The 18981-nt window shown below is 41.9% G+C and overlaps 3 protein-coding genes across 7 annotated transcripts in view; all 3 read right to left on the reverse strand.

Annotated features, from left to right (window-relative positions):
* Nucleotides 1-642, reverse strand: part of LOC111970471 (histone-lysine N-methyltransferase SETD5) — a 41341-nt gene extending 40699 nt beyond the window's left edge. For 2 of the 5 annotated variants that reach the window (XM_023997229.2, XM_023997231.2), the window contains exon 1: nt 70-640. The gene's annotated coding sequence lies outside the window, so the exon portion shown is untranslated. Of the gene's footprint in view, nt 1-69 lie in introns of all 5 variants that reach the window. The other 3 variants (XM_023997226.2, XM_023997230.2, XM_023997232.2) reach the window with 3 other exon arrangements.
* Nucleotides 643-2970: 2328 nt separating this feature from the next.
* On the reverse strand, nt 2971-12968 carry LOC111970472 (probable peptidyl-tRNA hydrolase 2). The gene is made up of 7 exons (XM_023997233.2): nt 12722-12968; nt 10595-10717; nt 10289-10360; nt 10099-10173; nt 8857-8954; nt 8575-8689; nt 2971-4588 (listed from the first exon to the last, which is right to left on the reverse strand). The coding sequence occupies exons 2-7, from the start codon at nt 10709-10711 to the stop codon at nt 4502-4504; spliced, it is 564 nt and encodes a 187-aa protein (XP_023853001.1). The 5' UTR covers nt 10712-10717; nt 12722-12968; the 3' UTR covers nt 2971-4501.
* Nucleotides 12969-13437: 469 nt separating this feature from the next.
* LOC111970756 (plexin-B1-like) overlaps nt 13438-18981 on the reverse strand; it is a 149773-nt gene continuing 144229 nt past the window's right edge. Inside the window, exons 36-37 of the mRNA XM_070445843.1 lie at nt 16433-16507; nt 13438-16267 (exon numbers count right to left, since the gene is read on the reverse strand). Coding sequence (XP_070301944.1) covers nt 16163-16267; nt 16433-16507 — 180 coding nt within the window. The 3' untranslated portion in view covers nt 13438-16162. The remainder of the gene's footprint in view (nt 16268-16432; nt 16508-18981) is intronic.

Genomic DNA, 18981 nt, shown 5'->3' on the forward strand with positions numbered 1-18981 from the left:
AACTAAAACGTTGAAAATACATAAGTAAATCAACCTATAATACACATTTAACATGACCAAACCACTCACCTAGTGAGACATTCCAACCCAGTACGAACTAAGTATCCTCCTGTGTTGTCTGCAGATCTTCGAGTATTCCAACATCAAATCGAACCAGGCCTCCAACTCGGCCTCGGAGTCTCCTGTATCCTTTGCCCCCCTTGGTATCTCCCTCTTCTGGGGTAGGAAACAAACTTCTAAATCTCCCCCACGTAAAGGTTGAACGTTTAATTCCCTATCCTGCTTGGGCACCGTATTTCCATCGAGTGTATATGTTGAATCCAGGGTGGTTTAATCCGTTTATTATGGTGTTGTATATTATTTACAATCGATATTTATAAAGGGGTATATGCAGCTCTATGTGGTAGTAGTACAGGGCTATGATTCTGTCTCGGGTCCTAACATTCGCAGTGGTGCCCATCCCCCTCCTCGCCGGCATAGATCGCGGGTCCCAGCGAAACTGTCTGACACACAACGGTGCCACGGGGTTTCGCAGGCAAAGATGCAGGGGCTCATTACTAGGGCGGGTTTTGCACTGATGTCCTACCTCCAATGTATTATTGGTCAGTGAAGTGCCTGTCAAAGGACAACATTGCTGTACGAGCAAGCCATTGGTTAAATAGGGCGCCGAATTTTGCTGTTGTCTTGCCAAGAGGGCGTGACGTTTTTCTAGGAAGGGTTGCTGAAGCGCATTCGGATTTTGCCATGTGTAGTTGTGGCATACAGGAGTGATCGCAAGTATCGTTAGAATGGATGGATTCGGGAGAGAATTTTATACAAAAAGCGGATCCGTGTCTACAATATGGGGGAAATGCTCAAGTAATTAAATGAAAAGGCCGAGGATTTATTTGATTATTTTATAGAGGGATTATATTGCTTGAATGTCTTTTTTATGTATGTATTCTCAACGCAAAGGAAAAAAGCCTTCGTTACATACCGAAACAGAGTAGCCAACCTTAGCTACACGGGGTCTCCAGTGCCCCATACCAGGGAATACGACAGAGGTCAGCCCCACCTAAAGTGTCATGAATGGAATATGAGGTGTCGTTCTTGTAGGATCTGGCAAGGGATTGGACAGGGAAATTGACCAGGGTTGTTCGTATTACCCCTGTGCCTCATACTGCGCAGCCCGAATTCAAAACTACACTCTTGAGAGGGGATAGCCAAGAACACACTTCACGAAAATTCCATCTATTCGAATGGCTCGTCATTATCAATAAGGGAGTTTTGGCGAGAAGAATAGGCTTTTCATGTATGTGATCAGATCGTATTTTATTATAAACAACCAACATTCGATAGCGGTTTCAGAATAAATATACTTTTCTTTCGATTATAGAGATTTTAGGCTACATTCTGCTTTTCGCGTTTGACCTTGTTACGAGCACATGCAAAGAATGGATGAAGATTCCGCTTCCATTATTCTTCATCGTTAAATAAATAACTGCGTTTGAGGATTAATGGATAGAATTAAGATTACATGCGATTGGCTTCTTTATTTCTTATCATGGACCTGAGAGAAGAATTTGGATTAGCTAAAGTGATAAATGCAAACGTCATTTGTTGCAATGGTCCAAAATGCGGAGACGGCTGCAAGATAGAACGTTCATGTTTCACGCTTCTAAAATCTATACATTGTTAATTTTACTCAGAAATTCTATTCTATCCAATGCAGTTTCACAGTAGGTAACACACGTAACCACAAGCATACAAATGACATTTTAGTGAATAGAACTGATCCATTTGAGTTTTGACATACGTAGTATATTTCTGCGAGATGATAATTAAGATTGTGAACTGAATAAATCAAAGATTCATTCGGTTTTGTCTACATAGATCTGTGAGGTCGCAGCTATTTTATAGTTGCCACTGGCCTCTTTTGGAATACTGCTCAATCGCATGGAACGTTCCAACATTCATTAATTTGAAAATCTACATTTTAATTGTATTAGGGCCTTGTTATTCATCGTCCAGGCTGAATTGAAAGACCATCCCTACATTCTTGACGTACAGGCTATGTTTATTTATGTATTTGGGTTCCCCTGCTCTGCTGATATCGACCTTATACCTTATTTCGGAAACTCCGAAATGTCCGACTTGCTGAATAATCGGATCCAAAGTTTCCACTTGTGATGTACCAGAATAAATCAATTGGAAGCTCAACGTAAATAATTAACGTTAATTTTAAGTTGGAGGGCTCGAGTTTCCGACAAGACAGGAACGCGGCATTACTTGTCAATGGTAGCTCGCTTGCTACTATGGAAAGTGCACATGAATGCCCTTGTAATTACAACTAGGAAACTCGGGTATATTCTCATGGACAACGATCTTTCCCACATGCTGGCCGCGATTTCGGCCGTCAATGTTGGATTTCTTATTGCGTTCGCTCGGAACACGTGAACGGTCCAAGACATTCCTCCGATCAATCCGACATGACGTGACCGCGGCAGCCATTAGAGAGATGCTGTAGCGCACGTCAACCTTAACAAGCGTATTTCTATAGTCTAAAAAAGCTCATCAGAATGATTACACAACTAATAAAATCATGTCACTAGTTTCCAAGTTATTTCCACCCTCTTATAAACCGATAGGTTGATTGCTATGGGAAGTTAGATTCCTACAGAGAAGATAACCTTTGTTCCGTGCAACACAGGCTGTCTTCAATACTTATATTGTGTAATAGCGAGGCAAAGGCTACATCTACCAATAGTCATGTCACATGACCTTTGGTCACTTAACCATAGCGCCAAACCAAGCAATAGGCCCTGGAACTTCCCCCACTCGGCGCTGAAATGTGGCAGGGAGGAACTTGCAACATTAGTAGTTTTAATCATGTTAATAAACAAATCATTGCAGTCATTGTACCATATGACATTTTCATGTTGGGGTAGAAATGTAATTTACAAAAAATGAAAGTATAATAGGGTCAAATACTTCACTTGGTCAGGAGTAATTTTTAATGGGCTCCTTGGTTTTAAAACAGGAAAAAATTGTTGTGTAACACCGGAAGGTATCAAAGTGCTAACACAAAATAAAAAATGGATGCAGTCATGGTGTTTTGCATGGTCTCTTTAACGCAAAGGAGAAGAAAAAAAATTCAGCATAACTGTTACATGCATGTCATGTCAGTTCCATTTAAATAATAAGACCATTCCATATTTAGTAAGACTTCAGAGCCATTTACGGTCCCAAATGGCATCACATGCTCACAAAATACTATTCATTTTTGCTTAAGTGATGAACAATGAGTTGTTTTAACAGAAACATATCCTAGGCATCTGGTTGTCCAATGCTTAAATCTGTAAGAATGTATCATTTTTTTTTGCAGTTAATTGTTCTCCTGTAACTGCTACTCCAGCTTAGATATTTATACTGATTAGGTAGAAGTCATAGCTAGACATCTTTTAGACTACATTGTAGAGAAAGACAACACATTTACCCTCAAAGCAGTTTTAAAAATGACACAAAACATTTCACTTGTGTAAACCATTAAATCAGCTAGAGTACCTGTGCAAGCATCAAGCACAGCAGCTTATTTTAACCCATACAATGAGTTCCTCACACTTRTTTTTTACGCCAAACCCCCAAGTCCAGGAATTATAACTCAGAGCAAGTCGAGTCAACCTTATCCTTTTTTTGCAAGAACAGAAAATGGAGAAAAAAAAMCTCCAAAACAAATGTAAAAAAAACTCCAACAGTGATTGTGCGAAATGTTGATGGCATGCCACCGATTATATATGGCCTGGACGGATGCACATAAAAGCAATGGACGGCCATTTGACGTCAGTATGTAGTGTTATCATTTCTAAGGGGCAGGGTCTTTGGGGGAGAATGTCGCATACATACATGTGTATACGTTTACACATCGACGCAATGGTAAAGGTGTCAGTAAAGCGCTCCTTACTGACAAGCAGTAACTTTCACAGGAAGATCCTACATCTAAAAAGGATTATTACATTTATATATTTTGCTGCTTGAATTACAATAACAGTATTTAACAAACACCAAAACACTAGGTTCTATCCTTGTTCCCCCCTCCCCCCCAATACACCAAATCATATTTTAAATTGGGAGTCAGAATTATGGGATGCCATGAACTTSCAGCTTCATAAAAATTGGATACCATTCTCTCATACAGTAATGGCCATGCCTCTTAAATAGCTTAACTGTTCAAACTGGCTTCAACATTGTCGGTTTGAGTAACCAGTCCCTTCCTCTTGACATGAGCAACTCTATACACATCTCTTTTCCAGTCAGTGGCTCGGACAGGGAACAGAAAAAAAATGGCTGAATGTTCATCTTGGTGGTTGGGTCATGTCTGGTTGTTTTACTCTTTTTTTCATTTTTTTTGTTACGTTGTTGCGCTTGCATGCTGAGACCCTTCTGCTTTTAGGGGGATGCTGCCCTCTGCTGGTTGCCTCTGTGGCATTGCACAGCCCTGCACCTCCACAGCTGGTTTAGTCCCTCAGAGCAGCTTCAGACTTCCAGTGACATTGTTCACCATCTCCTCCTCCCCAACGATGGCCAGGACAGTGCGTGAGCCGGCTTCCACCTGCCAAAAAGCCGAAGGTCATAGAATTTAAATTAGCATCCTTGTGCGTGGGGTGGGGGTAGGAATAGGTTGCACTCGCAACAAAAGGTGGGTGGAAAACCAGGGAAGACTAGGCATGACATTTATGGAAATAACTCAGTAATTTGCTATTAAAATTAGAWGTTTACACAAAATCCAGAAACTCCCAAGTGATTGCTTATATTGAAACTAGTTCAAGGAGAGAGGGGAAACTCCACTGTAGTGCTGTACTTAAAACTAGGGMTGCACGATATATCGGTATCAGCCGATATTAGCTAAAAATGTAAATATCGGTCGATGTCTAGTTTCACGCCCCGATGTGCAAAACCATTATCAAAGCTGACGTGCATACCTATATCACGTAGATACATGACACAACGACGCCATGTAAAATGTTGCGCTACACGTGCAACACAGCATTCTTAAACTAGCCCACAATGTCTGCTGTGTGGATTGAGCATTCACAAGTCGAGCAGTCATTTGAAAGAGTAAAAAAAAATATCTGCGAAACAACTCAAATGCCAAACCCATTAAAGCCAAGATAATGGAATTCATTGCCCTTAACAATCAACCGTTCTGTCGCGGGTGATGTCTTTCACCGACTGGTGAAGCACCGATACACAACCGAGTGCGCTATTTTTCAGATGTTGCCCTACCGGAGTTAAACAGTAATGCTCCCTGCTATTAGCTTCACGACATACATACTATGGAACGCCGTTTGGGTCTTTGCTTGTCAAAAAAKATACAGTAGCACTGTCAAAGCTGTACAAAAAAAGTCTGCAAACAAGCAAACACCGGCCACGAACGACGTGTTTACAATACCGCGTTGGTAATGAAGCATAATTTGTTCGACCGCAACTTCTGTGGTAGCTAGCTTTAGGTTGGTACCTAGCACCAATACAATCAGCCTGAAAACAATGACCAGTAGAACCTGCAGTCATTTACATTATTCTTAGAAATGATTTAGGAATCCTTKTGAGTAAGTATTAGCTAGGTTGCCACTTGTTGTTTGCCAATTGAAATTAATGAAAAGAAAGCTAGCCAGCTACTTTACCCTGTTGCCCAAAGCTAACSTTATAAGCAGCCAGCTAGCTTCATCTGGCTAGCGAGGCTCGACCGCACCGGGTTTTGTGAAGCTAGCCACAATAATAAAAGTATGCCATTTAAAGTAATGCAAATAGTAGAATTATGCCCAACTTGTATTTTGAAGGCTAACCGCAAAGTCCACTATTGTGGCTAATCCTTATTGTGGATAGCTTCACATAGATGGTCCGACCACCACTAATCAAATAAGAACGGTCTTATAAATTAGGGTTATTTTAGATGACACCTAGCTATATAGTTAGCTACTGAAACAGATTGTCGTTATGCTATGTTTTTGGGGAAGAACATTGTTGTTTGCATCCATGAGCTAGCTTCTTTTTTTTGAATGACCAGCACTGTAGGTGCGCGAGACAACTTGACCAGCATCATAGCATACGTATCGATGAATCGTTGTGACATAAAATACCAGTGATAGTGTAATCAATGTGTAATAACTACATTAAAAAAATGTATGAACCCGTTAAATTATTATGTGATGTGCAGTCATATTCAGGTCCTGACCCGCCAAATAGTGTTAAATAGTATATTTTTTGACACGCAAAGACCCAAACAGCATTCAATATCAATCCTGGTTGAGAATGAAACGACTGAACAACGAAACAGCACAGCAACTAAGTGAAAGAAATAGGTTTTGATTGTTTTACTGGTAATGGGGACATACGTAAATGCCAACAAAATAACTTTTTGGTCAGTGTGTGTGTGTAAACTTTATTTAACTAGGCAAGTCAGTTAAGAACAAACTCTTATTTACAATGACGGCCTACCCCGGCCAAACAAGGATGACGCTGGGCCAATTGTGCGCCGCCCTATGGGACTCCCAATCACGGTCGGATGTGATACAGCCTGGATTCGAACCAGGGACTGTAGTGACACCTCTTGCACTGAGATGCTGCATCCATGTGTGTGTGTTTGAACTATTTAACTGTACTAGAATGCTTAAAAAGGCCGCAATGTTTAAAAAATATACATCGGTATCGGGTTTTTGGCAAGGAAAATATTGGATATCGACCAAAAATGTAATATCGGTAAATCACTACTTGAAACAGCTGCATAAACGGGTCACATGACTCCTGACGTTGCTGGATGCAGACCTCGCTCTGCTCGGTTGCCAGGGAATTCATGATTCAGAAATCCGTGAAGTGTGGACAAATTTGTTTTATTGAAAGCTTACGTGCCGAATGAGCCATGTCAAAAGTACTAACGGTTTTGAGTCAGGAAATGTGTACTTTACCAACTAAAACAATTGCGATTACTTAAAATAATTATTATGTAGCCGACTGCCACAGCAGCAGAGATGGGTAACAGCACATGTGCGCTCTCTGGGGTAATAGGAGTAGTTTGCTGTMTTCCCCCCCAAAAACTAATTGGAGACGCACCTCTGTTCCAGCTGGGCCAAATGGACAGTTATCTAACGAGTTCGTAGCCTAGATAAGCGATCATTCAATAAAGTAAAGGTTATCATAAACCTGATCAGGACTGTTAGTGGGTTTATGTTTTCACATTAGCCCAAAACACTATATCGCCTATGTTTATTTATCACAATGTTTTGGGGATATTCTATCCTGCAATGCAAGGTGACACAATGTCCATTGTCTCTCGACGTAGCAGGGTCTCTCCCCCACGAGGGCGCACATGTGCAGTTGTTACTCATTTCCGCTGTGGCAGTTGGCTCCATAAAATAATCGCAAATGTTTTAGGTGGAAAAGTACACATTTCCGGACTCAAAACCGATTTCTGTATAAAGAATTCACTGGCAACGAAGCAGAGCGAGGCCTGCATCCAGCAACATCACGAGACACGTGACCCGTTTTTGCAGCTGTTTCAGTACAGCAGTCTAGGGAGAGATCAAATTATATTTGTCACATGCTCCGAATACTGTGAAATGCTTACTTACAAGACCTTAACCAACAATGCAGTTAAGAAAATACTTACTAAGTTAGAATAAAATAATCACTTGAGTTTCCGGATTTTGGGTCAACGTCTTTAAATTGATGCAGATTATTTTATTTAACGCTGGAAGTGTATTTTTCCCCTTGTCATCTACAGAACATAAATCTCTGTTGTAATGTCGGTCATTCTTCGCTCAACCTCATTGTACAATTTGCAGGTTATGTACCCGTCTGATCCTGCCTTACAAAACAACACATTCTGGTTATAAAAAGACAAGCATTCTTGTAGTCTTCAACTATCAAAGGATTACTTTGTGTGAACTTGGTAGTGTAAAACCACCTTAACTAATCATTATGTATCAACACATTATCAGGGGCACTGCAACCTGTTTGAACAAGTCAATGTTTGCCACGGTTGGCATATGTCAACAAATGTAAGCTACAAGCGGCAGTTGACCTATTAAGTGTTTATGTACAGCTTATAAAATATGTTATGGGGTGCCCTTCATAGAGTATTGACCATTTTTAATTTGCTGTTGCAATCTTTGTCAACAAGTTAATTCATTTTTTTGTGAGTCTTTGTGAATGCATCCGCCCCTCTCAAGTGTCATTTAACAGTTTCACATTGCAATGGTTTTGTATCAAAGTGTGAAACGCTTACCTACCTAAATCACAGTCGTCATTAAGGCATGTTAAACTAGGCGAACACGGCCCGCCCTGCCAAATCGTTCTCTTCAAATAATGCCTTCTGAACAACAGGCAGCCACAGCCGTGTCAACAGTACAGTCTATGGCATTGGCAGCCCTACTGAGTCAAACTCAATACTAATAGTGGCTGTGCGTGTCTCTGTAAACAGGTGCTACAGAGTTACGTGGAACCGTAATGGTGGCTTGTGCACCTGTGCTGCTGTGGAACCATAATTGTGGCACATGTGCCTGTAAGCAGGTGTAGCCGCAATCGAGGCGCATGTCTCACCTGGGTGCGTCCGGCATCCTGGACCAGGTATGTGGGCAGGCTAAGGCTCATGGCCAGGGCCTGCAGCTCCAAAAGGTGGGCCATGTTGGTCCCCTGTACCACCACCTTCTTCGCCCTGCACACCACACAAACACACATGTGGATATCCTTCTGGTGGCAATGCCATTACCAGACATCATTATGGTGTTTTAAAAGCATCTTGGCTGTCTTTATCTGATCCAATTTGATCAGCAGTATGAAGTCTCAAATAATGCCCTAATGAGGAAGTGGTCTGGTCCTTACCCGCCATGGTCCCACTTCCAGGCCATCTCCCTCCAGCTGTTCTTCTCCTGCAGGGCCTGGTAGAGCCCCACGGCTGCGTGGCCCACCTGCGCAGCCAGCTACACAACAAACACTTTCAGTTAGAAGATTTTATTTTTTAATGCATTAGCAATATGGGCAGACTGGGATTTTTTTGTGCAACTGGTTCACACAAACTACACCAAAACAAGCATACTAGCTCGACAAAACACCATATTCCAACCCTTTTTCTTAAAGCTCAGACACACCGGGGCCTCCGGAGTGGCGCAGCGGTCTAAGGCACTGCTAGAGGCGTCACAGACCCGGCTTTGCGGCATCATAACCGGCCGTGATTGGGAGTCCCATAGGTCGGCGCAAAATTGACCTAGCGTCGCCCGGCTTAGGGGAGGGTTTGGCCTGGCTTTACTTGGCCCATCGCGCTCTAGCAACTCCTTGTGGCGGGCCGGGCGCCTGCAGGCAGACCTCGGTCGTCAGTTGAACAGTGTTTCCTCCTACACATTGGTGCGGCTGGCTTCCAGGTTAAGAGGGCAGGTGTTAAGAAGCGCAATTTGGCGGGTAATGTTTCGGAGGACGCATGACTCGACCTTTGCCTCCCGAGCCCGTTGGGGAGTTGCAAAGACCTTAAAGTCGTCAGCGACTTAACTACCTAGCAATTTTAACTAGCAAGATGACAAAAAAAAATATCATTCACTCTCCATAATCCCATACCGCCAGTGCCAGCCCATAGCCAAATGTTTAGCTAGCTAGCACAACATAGCTAGTGACACTGCACTAACAGGCAGCTGTTTCATGGAAACTAGCTAATCAATTGTGATTTAATTATGTCAATACTAGGTTCAGTGGTTAACTATCTTGGATTAAGTATTTAGTGTTGTGTGCAATGCATCTTGTTGTGTGCAGTGCACTTAACTAGCTACCATTCCCATAGACTACATTGCATATAAAGTATGACTGGCTCATCCATGGATTTAAGGCAAAAATGCCCTCTTTTTCCTTTTTGTTGTCAGTCCAGTTGGCTACCCCACGTCGGGGATTGTGCTCTCCGATTGGCTCAAAGTCAAGTTGTTGGCCACTGACGAGCATTGCAAAGTAGAAGCGCTAAGTTCGTCGCTACCGGGTCGGCACGCAGGAGGTACCGCTTTTGTTCTAGCAAGAGAAGGAACGGCCTCCCACTGTGATAAGTAGCTATCCGCAGTCAGACGGTGTTTCATGCTTTACACTGACCTTTCCCACACCCATGGCCAGGTCCATATTCACCACAAACACCATCTTGAACATGAGGTCGTCGTCTCCTTCCTCCTGAAGGGACGAGAGAAAGCGAGAACGAGAGACATTCAGGGTGGGCTCAGACACGATACAGGAGAGGTAATGTACCAACTTGTACCTGTGCAAACTAAGGTTAGCTTATGGGCACCTCATTCTCCAGCTTGTTAAAGTAGTACATGGCAGCCTCCTCAGCAGACACGTTTCGGGTGTGCAAGAGTGCCTGTGGAGGGGTAGACAAATGTCTGAAAATAAGGACTTTGAATAGATCTGTATTGGGTGGATTAGCAAAGTCAATCATAAGTACAGTACTCCTTAGTCATTATGAATGCATTAGTAAGTAGAGAAAGAGATATTTCATTAGCGGACAGAGATGATCAAAGAGAAGATTTGCACAATATACTGCAGATCATCTCTCAGGAAATGTAAGAGAACCTGTATACAGTAATTAACCCACTTGCTTGGCAGCCTCCTCAGGGATGTCCAGCTCTCGCAGCTGCTGCAGGTACACAGGGTTGACCTCCTGAGAGCCAGAGCCTGGGCCCGTCTGCTGCTGCTGCTCGGAGGGCTCCATAGTTAGCTAGAGCAGGACCACGTTGGATTAAAGTTAGTTTAATACGTTGCGGCATTAAAATAAATATGTACAGTACACCGTAGCATATTTCTTCAAGTTATGTTGTGTAGAAACAAGTAGCTGGGTCTTGATCGCAAATTAACTGAAGACTGGCACCATGTAAAAGTGTGTACTTTCGGCGCCTGTCTTTCCTGTGCACCATGAATAATGGTAGATTAGCTACTACGCTAGCAATCTAAATACACTCAAACACAAATATAAATGCAGCATGTGATCTGTTAGTCCCATGTTTCATAAGCTGAAATAAAAGATCCCAGAAATGTTCCATGCGCACAAAAAGCTTCTCAATTTTTGTGCACAAATGTGTTTACAGTGTGCAATAGGCATGCTGACTGCAGGAATGTCCACCAGAGCTGTTGCCAGAGAATTTTGTTAATTTCTCTACCATAAGCCGCCTCAAACGTTATTTTAGAGAATTTGGCAGTACGTCCAACCGGCCTCACAACCGCAGACCACGTGTAACCACGCCAGCCCAGGACCTCCAAATCCAGCTTCCTYACCTGCAGGATCGTCTGAAACCAGCCACCCAGTCAGCTGATGAGACTGTGGGTTTGCACAACCAAATAATTTCTGCACAAACTGTCAGAAACAGTCTCAGGGAAGCTCATCTGCGTACTTATCATCCTCACCAGGGTCTTGAACTGACTTCAGTGGACAAATGCTCACCTTCAATGGCCACTTCATGGGTGAAACCCAGTTTCAACTGTACCGGGCAGATAACAGACAGCGTGTATGGCGTTGTGTGGGAGAGCGGTTTGCTGATGTCAATGTTGTGAACAGAGTGCCTCATGGTGGCAGTGGGGTTACGATATAGGATTGCATTGTATCGATGGCAATTTGAATGCACAGAGATACCGTGACGGCCATTCATCCTCCACCATCATTTCATGTTTCAGCATGATAATGCACAGCCCCATGTGGCAAGGATCTGTACACAATTCCTGGAAGCTGAAAATGTCCATGGCCTGCATACTCACCAGACATGTCCTCCATTGAGCATGTTTGGGATGCTCTGGATCAACATGTATGACAGCGTGTTCCAGTTCCAGCCAATATCCAGCAACTTCACACAGCAATTGAAGAGGAGTGGGACAACATTCCACAGGCCACAATCAACAGCCTGATCAACTCCATGCGAAGGAGATGTGTTGCGCTGCTTGAGGCAAATAGTGGTCACACCAGATACCGACAGATTCTGATCCACGCCCCTACTTTCTTTTAAAAGGTATCTATTCCCAGTCATGTGAAATCCATAGATTAGGGCCTAATATATTTAAATTGACTGATTTCCTTATATGAACTGTAAACATGTGAAATTGTTGCATATTGGTTTATTTTTTTGTTCAGTTAAGGATCTAGCTAGTAGACTGGCCTCGAGGGCAGCCATTGACAGCTAGTTAGGCATTGACACACCTCGAAGCTAGTTAGCCAAGTATTCTTACTAGTAGTGAACTGATATCCTAGTTAGCTACCTAAATCATAATTATGCTGATATCACAATTAGATACATAACCGTTAGATATCTGTAGGCATGTTTGGTGGGTAGGTAAGCTACGTCAGGTAGTTAGCCATTTAGCTACTCTGTCTCGGTAATTGACTAAGGTTAGGGTTAGTTAATCATATCATGACGGAACAATTTTCAAAGTGGCAACTCGATTGTGGGATGACAGCTAGCTAGTTACTTATTTAACGATGACCACAAGGGTAGCTAGCTTGTTAGTTAATGCCAAATAGAAAACAAACCGTAGCTAACATAGCCAAGCTAAATTAACTAGCAGGCATTCAAAAATATTATTGAACAGTACGTTAGCTAACAGCTGATTGCATTTGCTATCGTGTTACATATTTTGTTTGCTAACTATGTATTATTTGATTTCCCTGCAAGTTCCTAACGTAGCTAACTAGGTAATTTAGCTAGTTTACTGTAAAGATTGCGCCAGCCACTCCTACCTGCGTTGCGTAGCTAGCTTGTTAGCTACAATCCTTTGAATTAGTGGGATGGGAGTGCTTGCTTGCAAACCTATATCCACTCTCGCCTTTCACTGCGATGAAGCCAGGTTATTGACTGCAAGTGTCTTGTTCATTAAAAGATGGGCGTGTTGTGGTTTCACGTCTTTACACCATTTTGGGCAAGGTTCGCTCCTTTTTCGTTGTACGGTACCGGATTGCGTCAGTATTAAAGTCCCCCTCACATCCGGTTCTACAAAAGTTATGGATCGTGTGAAACAAGAGCATCAATTATTTCCTCCGTCAGAAATGTCTAAACGTTTCGTAACGAAACTTCGTTGAAGTAGTTTCCCATGCATGTTGCTTTGGAACATGTTGACCGACCTCACTGATTTATGGTGTGTGAAGAAATTAGGTAGATTATTTCTGTTTCATGACCAATTAAGTGAAAGGACACTGCTTTTGTCAGATTATACTTTTTGTAACAGGTTAATTTGGTTACGGTTAGCTAAAATACAAAATCAGTTATAGTCATGACGTCTTCCATTCCACATTTCCTCGCACTGGTCTGAAAACAATATGGTGGATGTCTACCAATTTGCTCTCATATACTGCTCCAAGTATTTAATGTCAGTGTAGACAAAGAAGAAACAAGTAATAGACAAATTCCCTTCACTTTAAATCTACTCCATATGAGACAGATGTAGACAAAGACAATATGATTTTACAAATACTTTATTACCTCAACATATGTAGGAATTTACACTAAATAAACAGCAGGTTAAGTCGCTACAAGTTATATTATTCAATCATTATGTACAACTATATTAACAGACAAAATAAAAATCAACCTTAAAAAGTGCTCCTTGCAGAGCCTGCTCTACATAGCTGAATTTATACAGCCTAACAATAGTTTTCCTTCAAATGACCATCACCTGCTCTCTTCACCATTATTAGGCTTCATACAAAATACTAGTCTGCATTGAAAGCATATGACAATACAAATTGTCCATTGAAAAATAGTGTGATAACCAATAAGCTACTATGACTCGTTTATGCTGTGCAATCTAGGGACAATGGCGGTGAACAGGAAAATGCATCAAACTGGAGAACCCACACAATAGCATGCAACGCATAAACTACATACACTTTCATCTCATCAAAATAGGAGGACAAAACTGATAATTTGATTGGGTTTTACAGTTAAATGACCAATCTGCTGACTCATTGTCAGCCTCTTATTGGTCACTACTCACTAGAAAGCCAACAGTGCACCCGCATATAAAGATATAGCCTACCACATGGGTAGTGTCAAATGTCTTCATCCATAAGTCTAACATCAGTTATGTGTCGTTAACATACATGCAACACCTCCAATTCGTGTGATAACGTTCTTGGTACATAGCTTTACCAAAATATCTAATCACAACTTCAAACCATCAAGCTCTGTGGGATAGAATGATTAGTCTAGGGTACCGTCCCAAATGGCACCCTATTTCCTACATAAGGCTCTAGTCAAAAGTAGTGCACTATATATAGGGACTAGGGTGCCATTTGGGATACGCAGGCATTGTTAGAAAATTACGCTATAGTATAATAGAGAATGCAGAGGTGAGCAAATTATGAATAACACAACCCATGGGTAAATCATAAGAAAACGAGTTTCGGTAAAGTTCAGAAATGGCAATGTAGTTATAATTCTAATACTTAATCAAACGTTGCAAAATGTGACTAGGTCAAAGTATCTTCTGTGAAACTTAATGGACAGTTAATACAGCAGTGTTCAACAAACGTAGGAGCTGTCGCCATCTTGTGTTCAATAGAAGAACTGCAATACACATATCAACGGTGCAGTTGCCAATTGTCAGATAAATAGGCTACCTCACAACAGCACAAACTGAGAACATGATTCAATAGACTTTTCTTGGTTGAAAAAAAAAGGAATGTTAAAAATGTACAACACGGAAAGCTGTATGAACGTACACCATAAAATACTGTGGGACACATGTTTTAAATATATACAATTCTACAGTTGAGATTTGTTTGTTTAATCTCTGATCTAGTGTCCCTCCAGTGACTGTTACCCTTTAAAAACATCAAAACATTCACACGGTCACCTATTTCCAGTACCTTTTGAAAAGACTGCTTCTTTGCTTTCAGTATCATTCTTTCTTTAGTCCTGCAGAGAGCGAGCTGTAGCCTCTTTCCGAGAGCTGTTCATTTCAACTCTGATATTAACATCTTCCTCCCATTCAATACCATAAAGAGGAACACAGATTTGTATGGACTCGGGAGCTACCTGAAAAAGCGCAATGGCAATAATTACACATTTTTAAAAAACATTAAAAAGGAGAAGTCGTCTCAAGAGTGTCATGCTAGAGTGAACTGTGTGTGTGTGTGTGTGTSTGTGTSTGTGTSTGTGTCTGTGTSTGTGTSTGTGTGTGTCTCAACTGTCCACTACTCCGAAAGATACTACGTGTACTTATGATTTGGACGGATATGGAACAAAGCTACTGTTTTGACAGAGGGAGAGAGCAATCTGGTTTAACCTAGCAGACAAACCGCAAAACACAAGAAAAAGCTTCAGGGTTAAAGAAATAAGAGGGTAACTTGAGTTTTCAGGTAAGTAAAAGGAGGTAGAGAGTGCCGATAACTTATAAGACTCAAGCCCCTAGGAAAGGTACTGTATGCAACTGCATTAATTGGTGACAATATAATATCTAGAGAATGTTTATTAAATGCTAATAAAACTTTTCACTCCACATTTCATGTGGAAAGGGATGTTGTGTCTTGAATTGGGGGGGGGAACCAGAATGGTCCCTTCCAACTCTCGCTCACACTTGCTCTCCATCTAGCTACAACCAGCATTTTGATAGACATAAGATTTCCTTTCATTCATTCATATGAGACTTCAGCACGTTTCCATTGACACATCATGTCACGTCCGGATCTCCCAAGCCCCTTCTTCTAGTTCCACAGAGAGTTCTACAAGAGAGGCAGATGCCACAACGTGGTCCAACTCAGGGCTGAAGGGTGAACGGGTGGGACATACAAACAAAGGCTCCTCGTCTGTTTGTGTTTGTGTCTCCCTTTACCTTTCCCTCCTGTCTTGTCCACAGTGGAGAGTCTACCACCACCTCTAGAGAGTTTCATGTGTTCAGCAGCCCAATACACCACATCCCCTTTTCAAACCCCTGGGTGACTGTTGTGTGTGAACAGTCACTCATTGCTCCTTAATGTGGAAAAGGGGTGGGGTGTTTGGGGTCCTTACCCCTAGAACCCTACTTCCCCTCTTCTGACAGGAGGGGGATTGTGTTAATCTGTCTATTGGTCCGGTCTGTCCATCCTCCGAACCCACCCCCTCTTGAGTTTCCCTCCCCCACTCCTGTGGGTCTCTTAATGTGGTCCCCTCTGCCGGCGTGGTCTTGGTCAGTGGTTTCACTGTCACAAGTCAGTGACTTTGTTCTCTACGGCTGCAGCGATCTGCTGGAGCCGGTAGCCCAGCTGCATCTTTTGGGCCGTGCTGTCCTCTTCTAGGGCCCCGATGATCTGAGAGAGAGCGAGGAAGGGATGGAGAGGGATGAAGAGAGAGCGAGAGAGTTAGATGGAGATGGAGTGAGTGAGAGGGGGTGGAGAGAGACAGATGTAAGGTAAACCAAAGACACAGCTCTGATGTGTGGTTGGATGGAATGACAAGAGATAATGAAAACTCACCTGGTCATAGTACTTGTTGATGTACTTGTACAACTCGTGCAGGGCAACAAGGTAATTCAACTCGCCTGAGTAATTCTGGGGGGGAAAAAAACATTTTGACTTAAAGTCACTACAAATAAATAATACGCACACACTTAAATGTGCTAATAGAGGTTCTATTAAAGCTGGTTCTATTAACAATAGGATATATTTAAAGTGTTCTAGGCATACATTGCTTTAAAGTATAGGCCCACTCTGAAAAGTCCAAAGTTTTACAGCTTGTGCTGAATGATAACTAGATCAGCTACAATCACAGTAATAGGGGTGACAGTAATGAGAAACTGCAATATGTAGCTTTTTGGCCGACCCAACCAAATTCACATTGAAATGTGAGTTATAGATCTGTCACTCTCATTGAAAGCAAGTCTAAGAAGCGGTATATCTGTTCTAAGTGCGCTATTTCTATGCTTCCCATTCTTCCATTTCATTTTTCAAACAGCTGAAAATAAAATATTTTTGGGTTATGGAAAATATATTTCACAGCTGTTTAGATGGTACAATGAGTATCTACACTATACTTGCTTGTTTTGTGAAATAAACTTAAATTAGGCAAACTATTGGAATATTAGCAACGAGGAAATGGCAAAGTGATTTCTGCATAGTGCACCTTAAACAATAGGACAAAGTATCAGGGGATGGAACCAAAATTATTTTCCAATTGTGTTCTGAACAGAACCATTATTTTTTTTGTTACGTTCCGACCTGCAAAATAAAGTTCTGAACCGGTTTAAACCCCCCAAAAGTGACGGTTTATATAGTTCCTTTCTGTTCCTTTTTAAACCTCTGAAATCGTCATTTAAAAAAAAACATTTATCTTGATATTAAATTACTTCAATCTTCAGTGAGGATAGAGCAGCTTGCTATGGAGCGGGCAAGCTATAGCCTAGTTCTTTACAGTGCCTTCAAAAAGTACTGTATTCATACTCCTTGACTTATTCCACATTTTGTTACAGCCTAAATTCAAAATTAATTAGACTTTTTTTCACCCATCTTCACACAATAACCCATAATGACAAAGTGAAAACATGTTTTTAGACATTTTTCTAAATTTATTGAAAATTAAGTACAGAAATCTCATTTACATAAGTATTCACACCCCTTTGCTATGACACTCCAAATTGAGCTCAGGTGCATCCAATTTACTTTGATCATCCTTGAGACTTCACTACCACTTGATTGGAGTCCACCTGTGGCCAATGGCCAATTCAATTGTTTGGACATGATTTAGATAGAAACACATCTGTCTATATAATAACCCACAGCTGACAGTGCTTGTCAGAGCAGAAACTATACCATGAAGTCCAAGGAACTGTCCATAGATCTCCGGGATAGAATTGTGAGGAGGCATATGTCTGGGGATGGGCATAAAACAATTTCTAGAGTGTTGAAAGTTTGAGAGCACAGTGGTCTCCATCATTGGGAAATATAAAAAAATATGAAACTACCCACTCTGCTGTCTGATCAAACTGAGCAACCGGGCAAGAAGGACCTTGGTCAGGGAGGTGACCAAGAACACAATGACCACTCTGACAGAACTACAGAGTTCCTTGGCTGAGCTGGGAGAACCTGCCTGAAGGACTATAGTCTCTACAGCACTTCACCAATCTGGGCTTTATGGGAGAGTGGCCAGACGGAAGACACTCCTGAGAAAAAGGCACATGGTGGCATGCCGGGAGTTTGCAAAAAGGCACATGAAAGACTCAGATCATAAGGCACACGATTCTGTGGTCTGATGAGACAAAAATTGAACTCTGGCTTGAATGCAAAGAGCTATGTCTGGAAAAAACCAGGCACAACTCATCACCTGTCTAACACCACCCCTACCGTGAAGCATAGTAGGTGGCAGCATCTTGCTATGGGGATGCTTTTCAGCGGCAGGGACTGGGAGACTGGTAAGGATAGAGGAAACAATGAATGGAGCCAAATACAGGCAAATCCTTGATGAGAACCTGCTTCAGAGTGCAAAGACCTTAAACTGGGGCGAGGATTTACATTCCAACAGGACAATGACCAAGCATACAGCCAAAGGAATGGCTTCAGAACAAGAATGTGAAAGTCCTTGAGTGGCCCAGCCAAAGCCCAGAATTGAATCCCATTGAAAATCTGTGGAAAGACTTGAAGATTGCTGTTCACCGCCGCGCCCCATCTAATTTAAGAGCTTGAGAAAAATTTCAAGGAAGATTGGGAGAAAATCCCCAAATCCAGATGTGCAAAACTGATACAGACATACCCAAGACGACTCAAATCTGTAATCTCCGCCAAAGGTGCTTCTACAAAATGTATTGAGTCAGGAGTGTAAATACTGCAAAAAATTCTAAAAACATGTTTTCATTTTGTCATTATGGGGTATTGTGTGTAGATTGGGGAGAGAAAATATATATTGAATGTCATTGAACTTCCGAGAGTTGGCTTAACGTTGGACCAAGCTTGTGTGTGCAGAGCGGCACCAGAATTAAAAATGTCTTACCTTTTTGTAGTTAATTCAATGTTAAACGTGATAACTATAGTAT

The sequence above is a fragment of the Salvelinus sp. IW2-2015 genome, linkage group LG11 (assembly GCF_002910315.2).
Source record: "Salvelinus sp. IW2-2015 linkage group LG11, ASM291031v2, whole genome shotgun sequence".
Taxonomy (NCBI): domain Eukaryota; kingdom Metazoa; phylum Chordata; class Actinopteri; order Salmoniformes; family Salmonidae; genus Salvelinus; species Salvelinus sp. IW2-2015.

Coding starts and splice junctions, on each gene's coding strand:
- LOC111970472 (XM_023997233.2), bottom strand. CDS start 10,711: ATGGAGCCCTCCGAGCAGCAGCAGCAGACGGGCCCAGGCTCTGGCTCT. Junction 10,361..10,594: donor CTGAGGAGGCTGCCAAGCAA/GTGGGTTAATTA, acceptor ACCCCTCCACAG/GCACTCTTGCACACCCGAAA. Junction 4,589..8,574: donor AGGATGCCGGACGCACCCAG/GTGAGACATGCG, acceptor GCTTTTTGGCAG/GTGGAAGCCGGCTCACGCAC.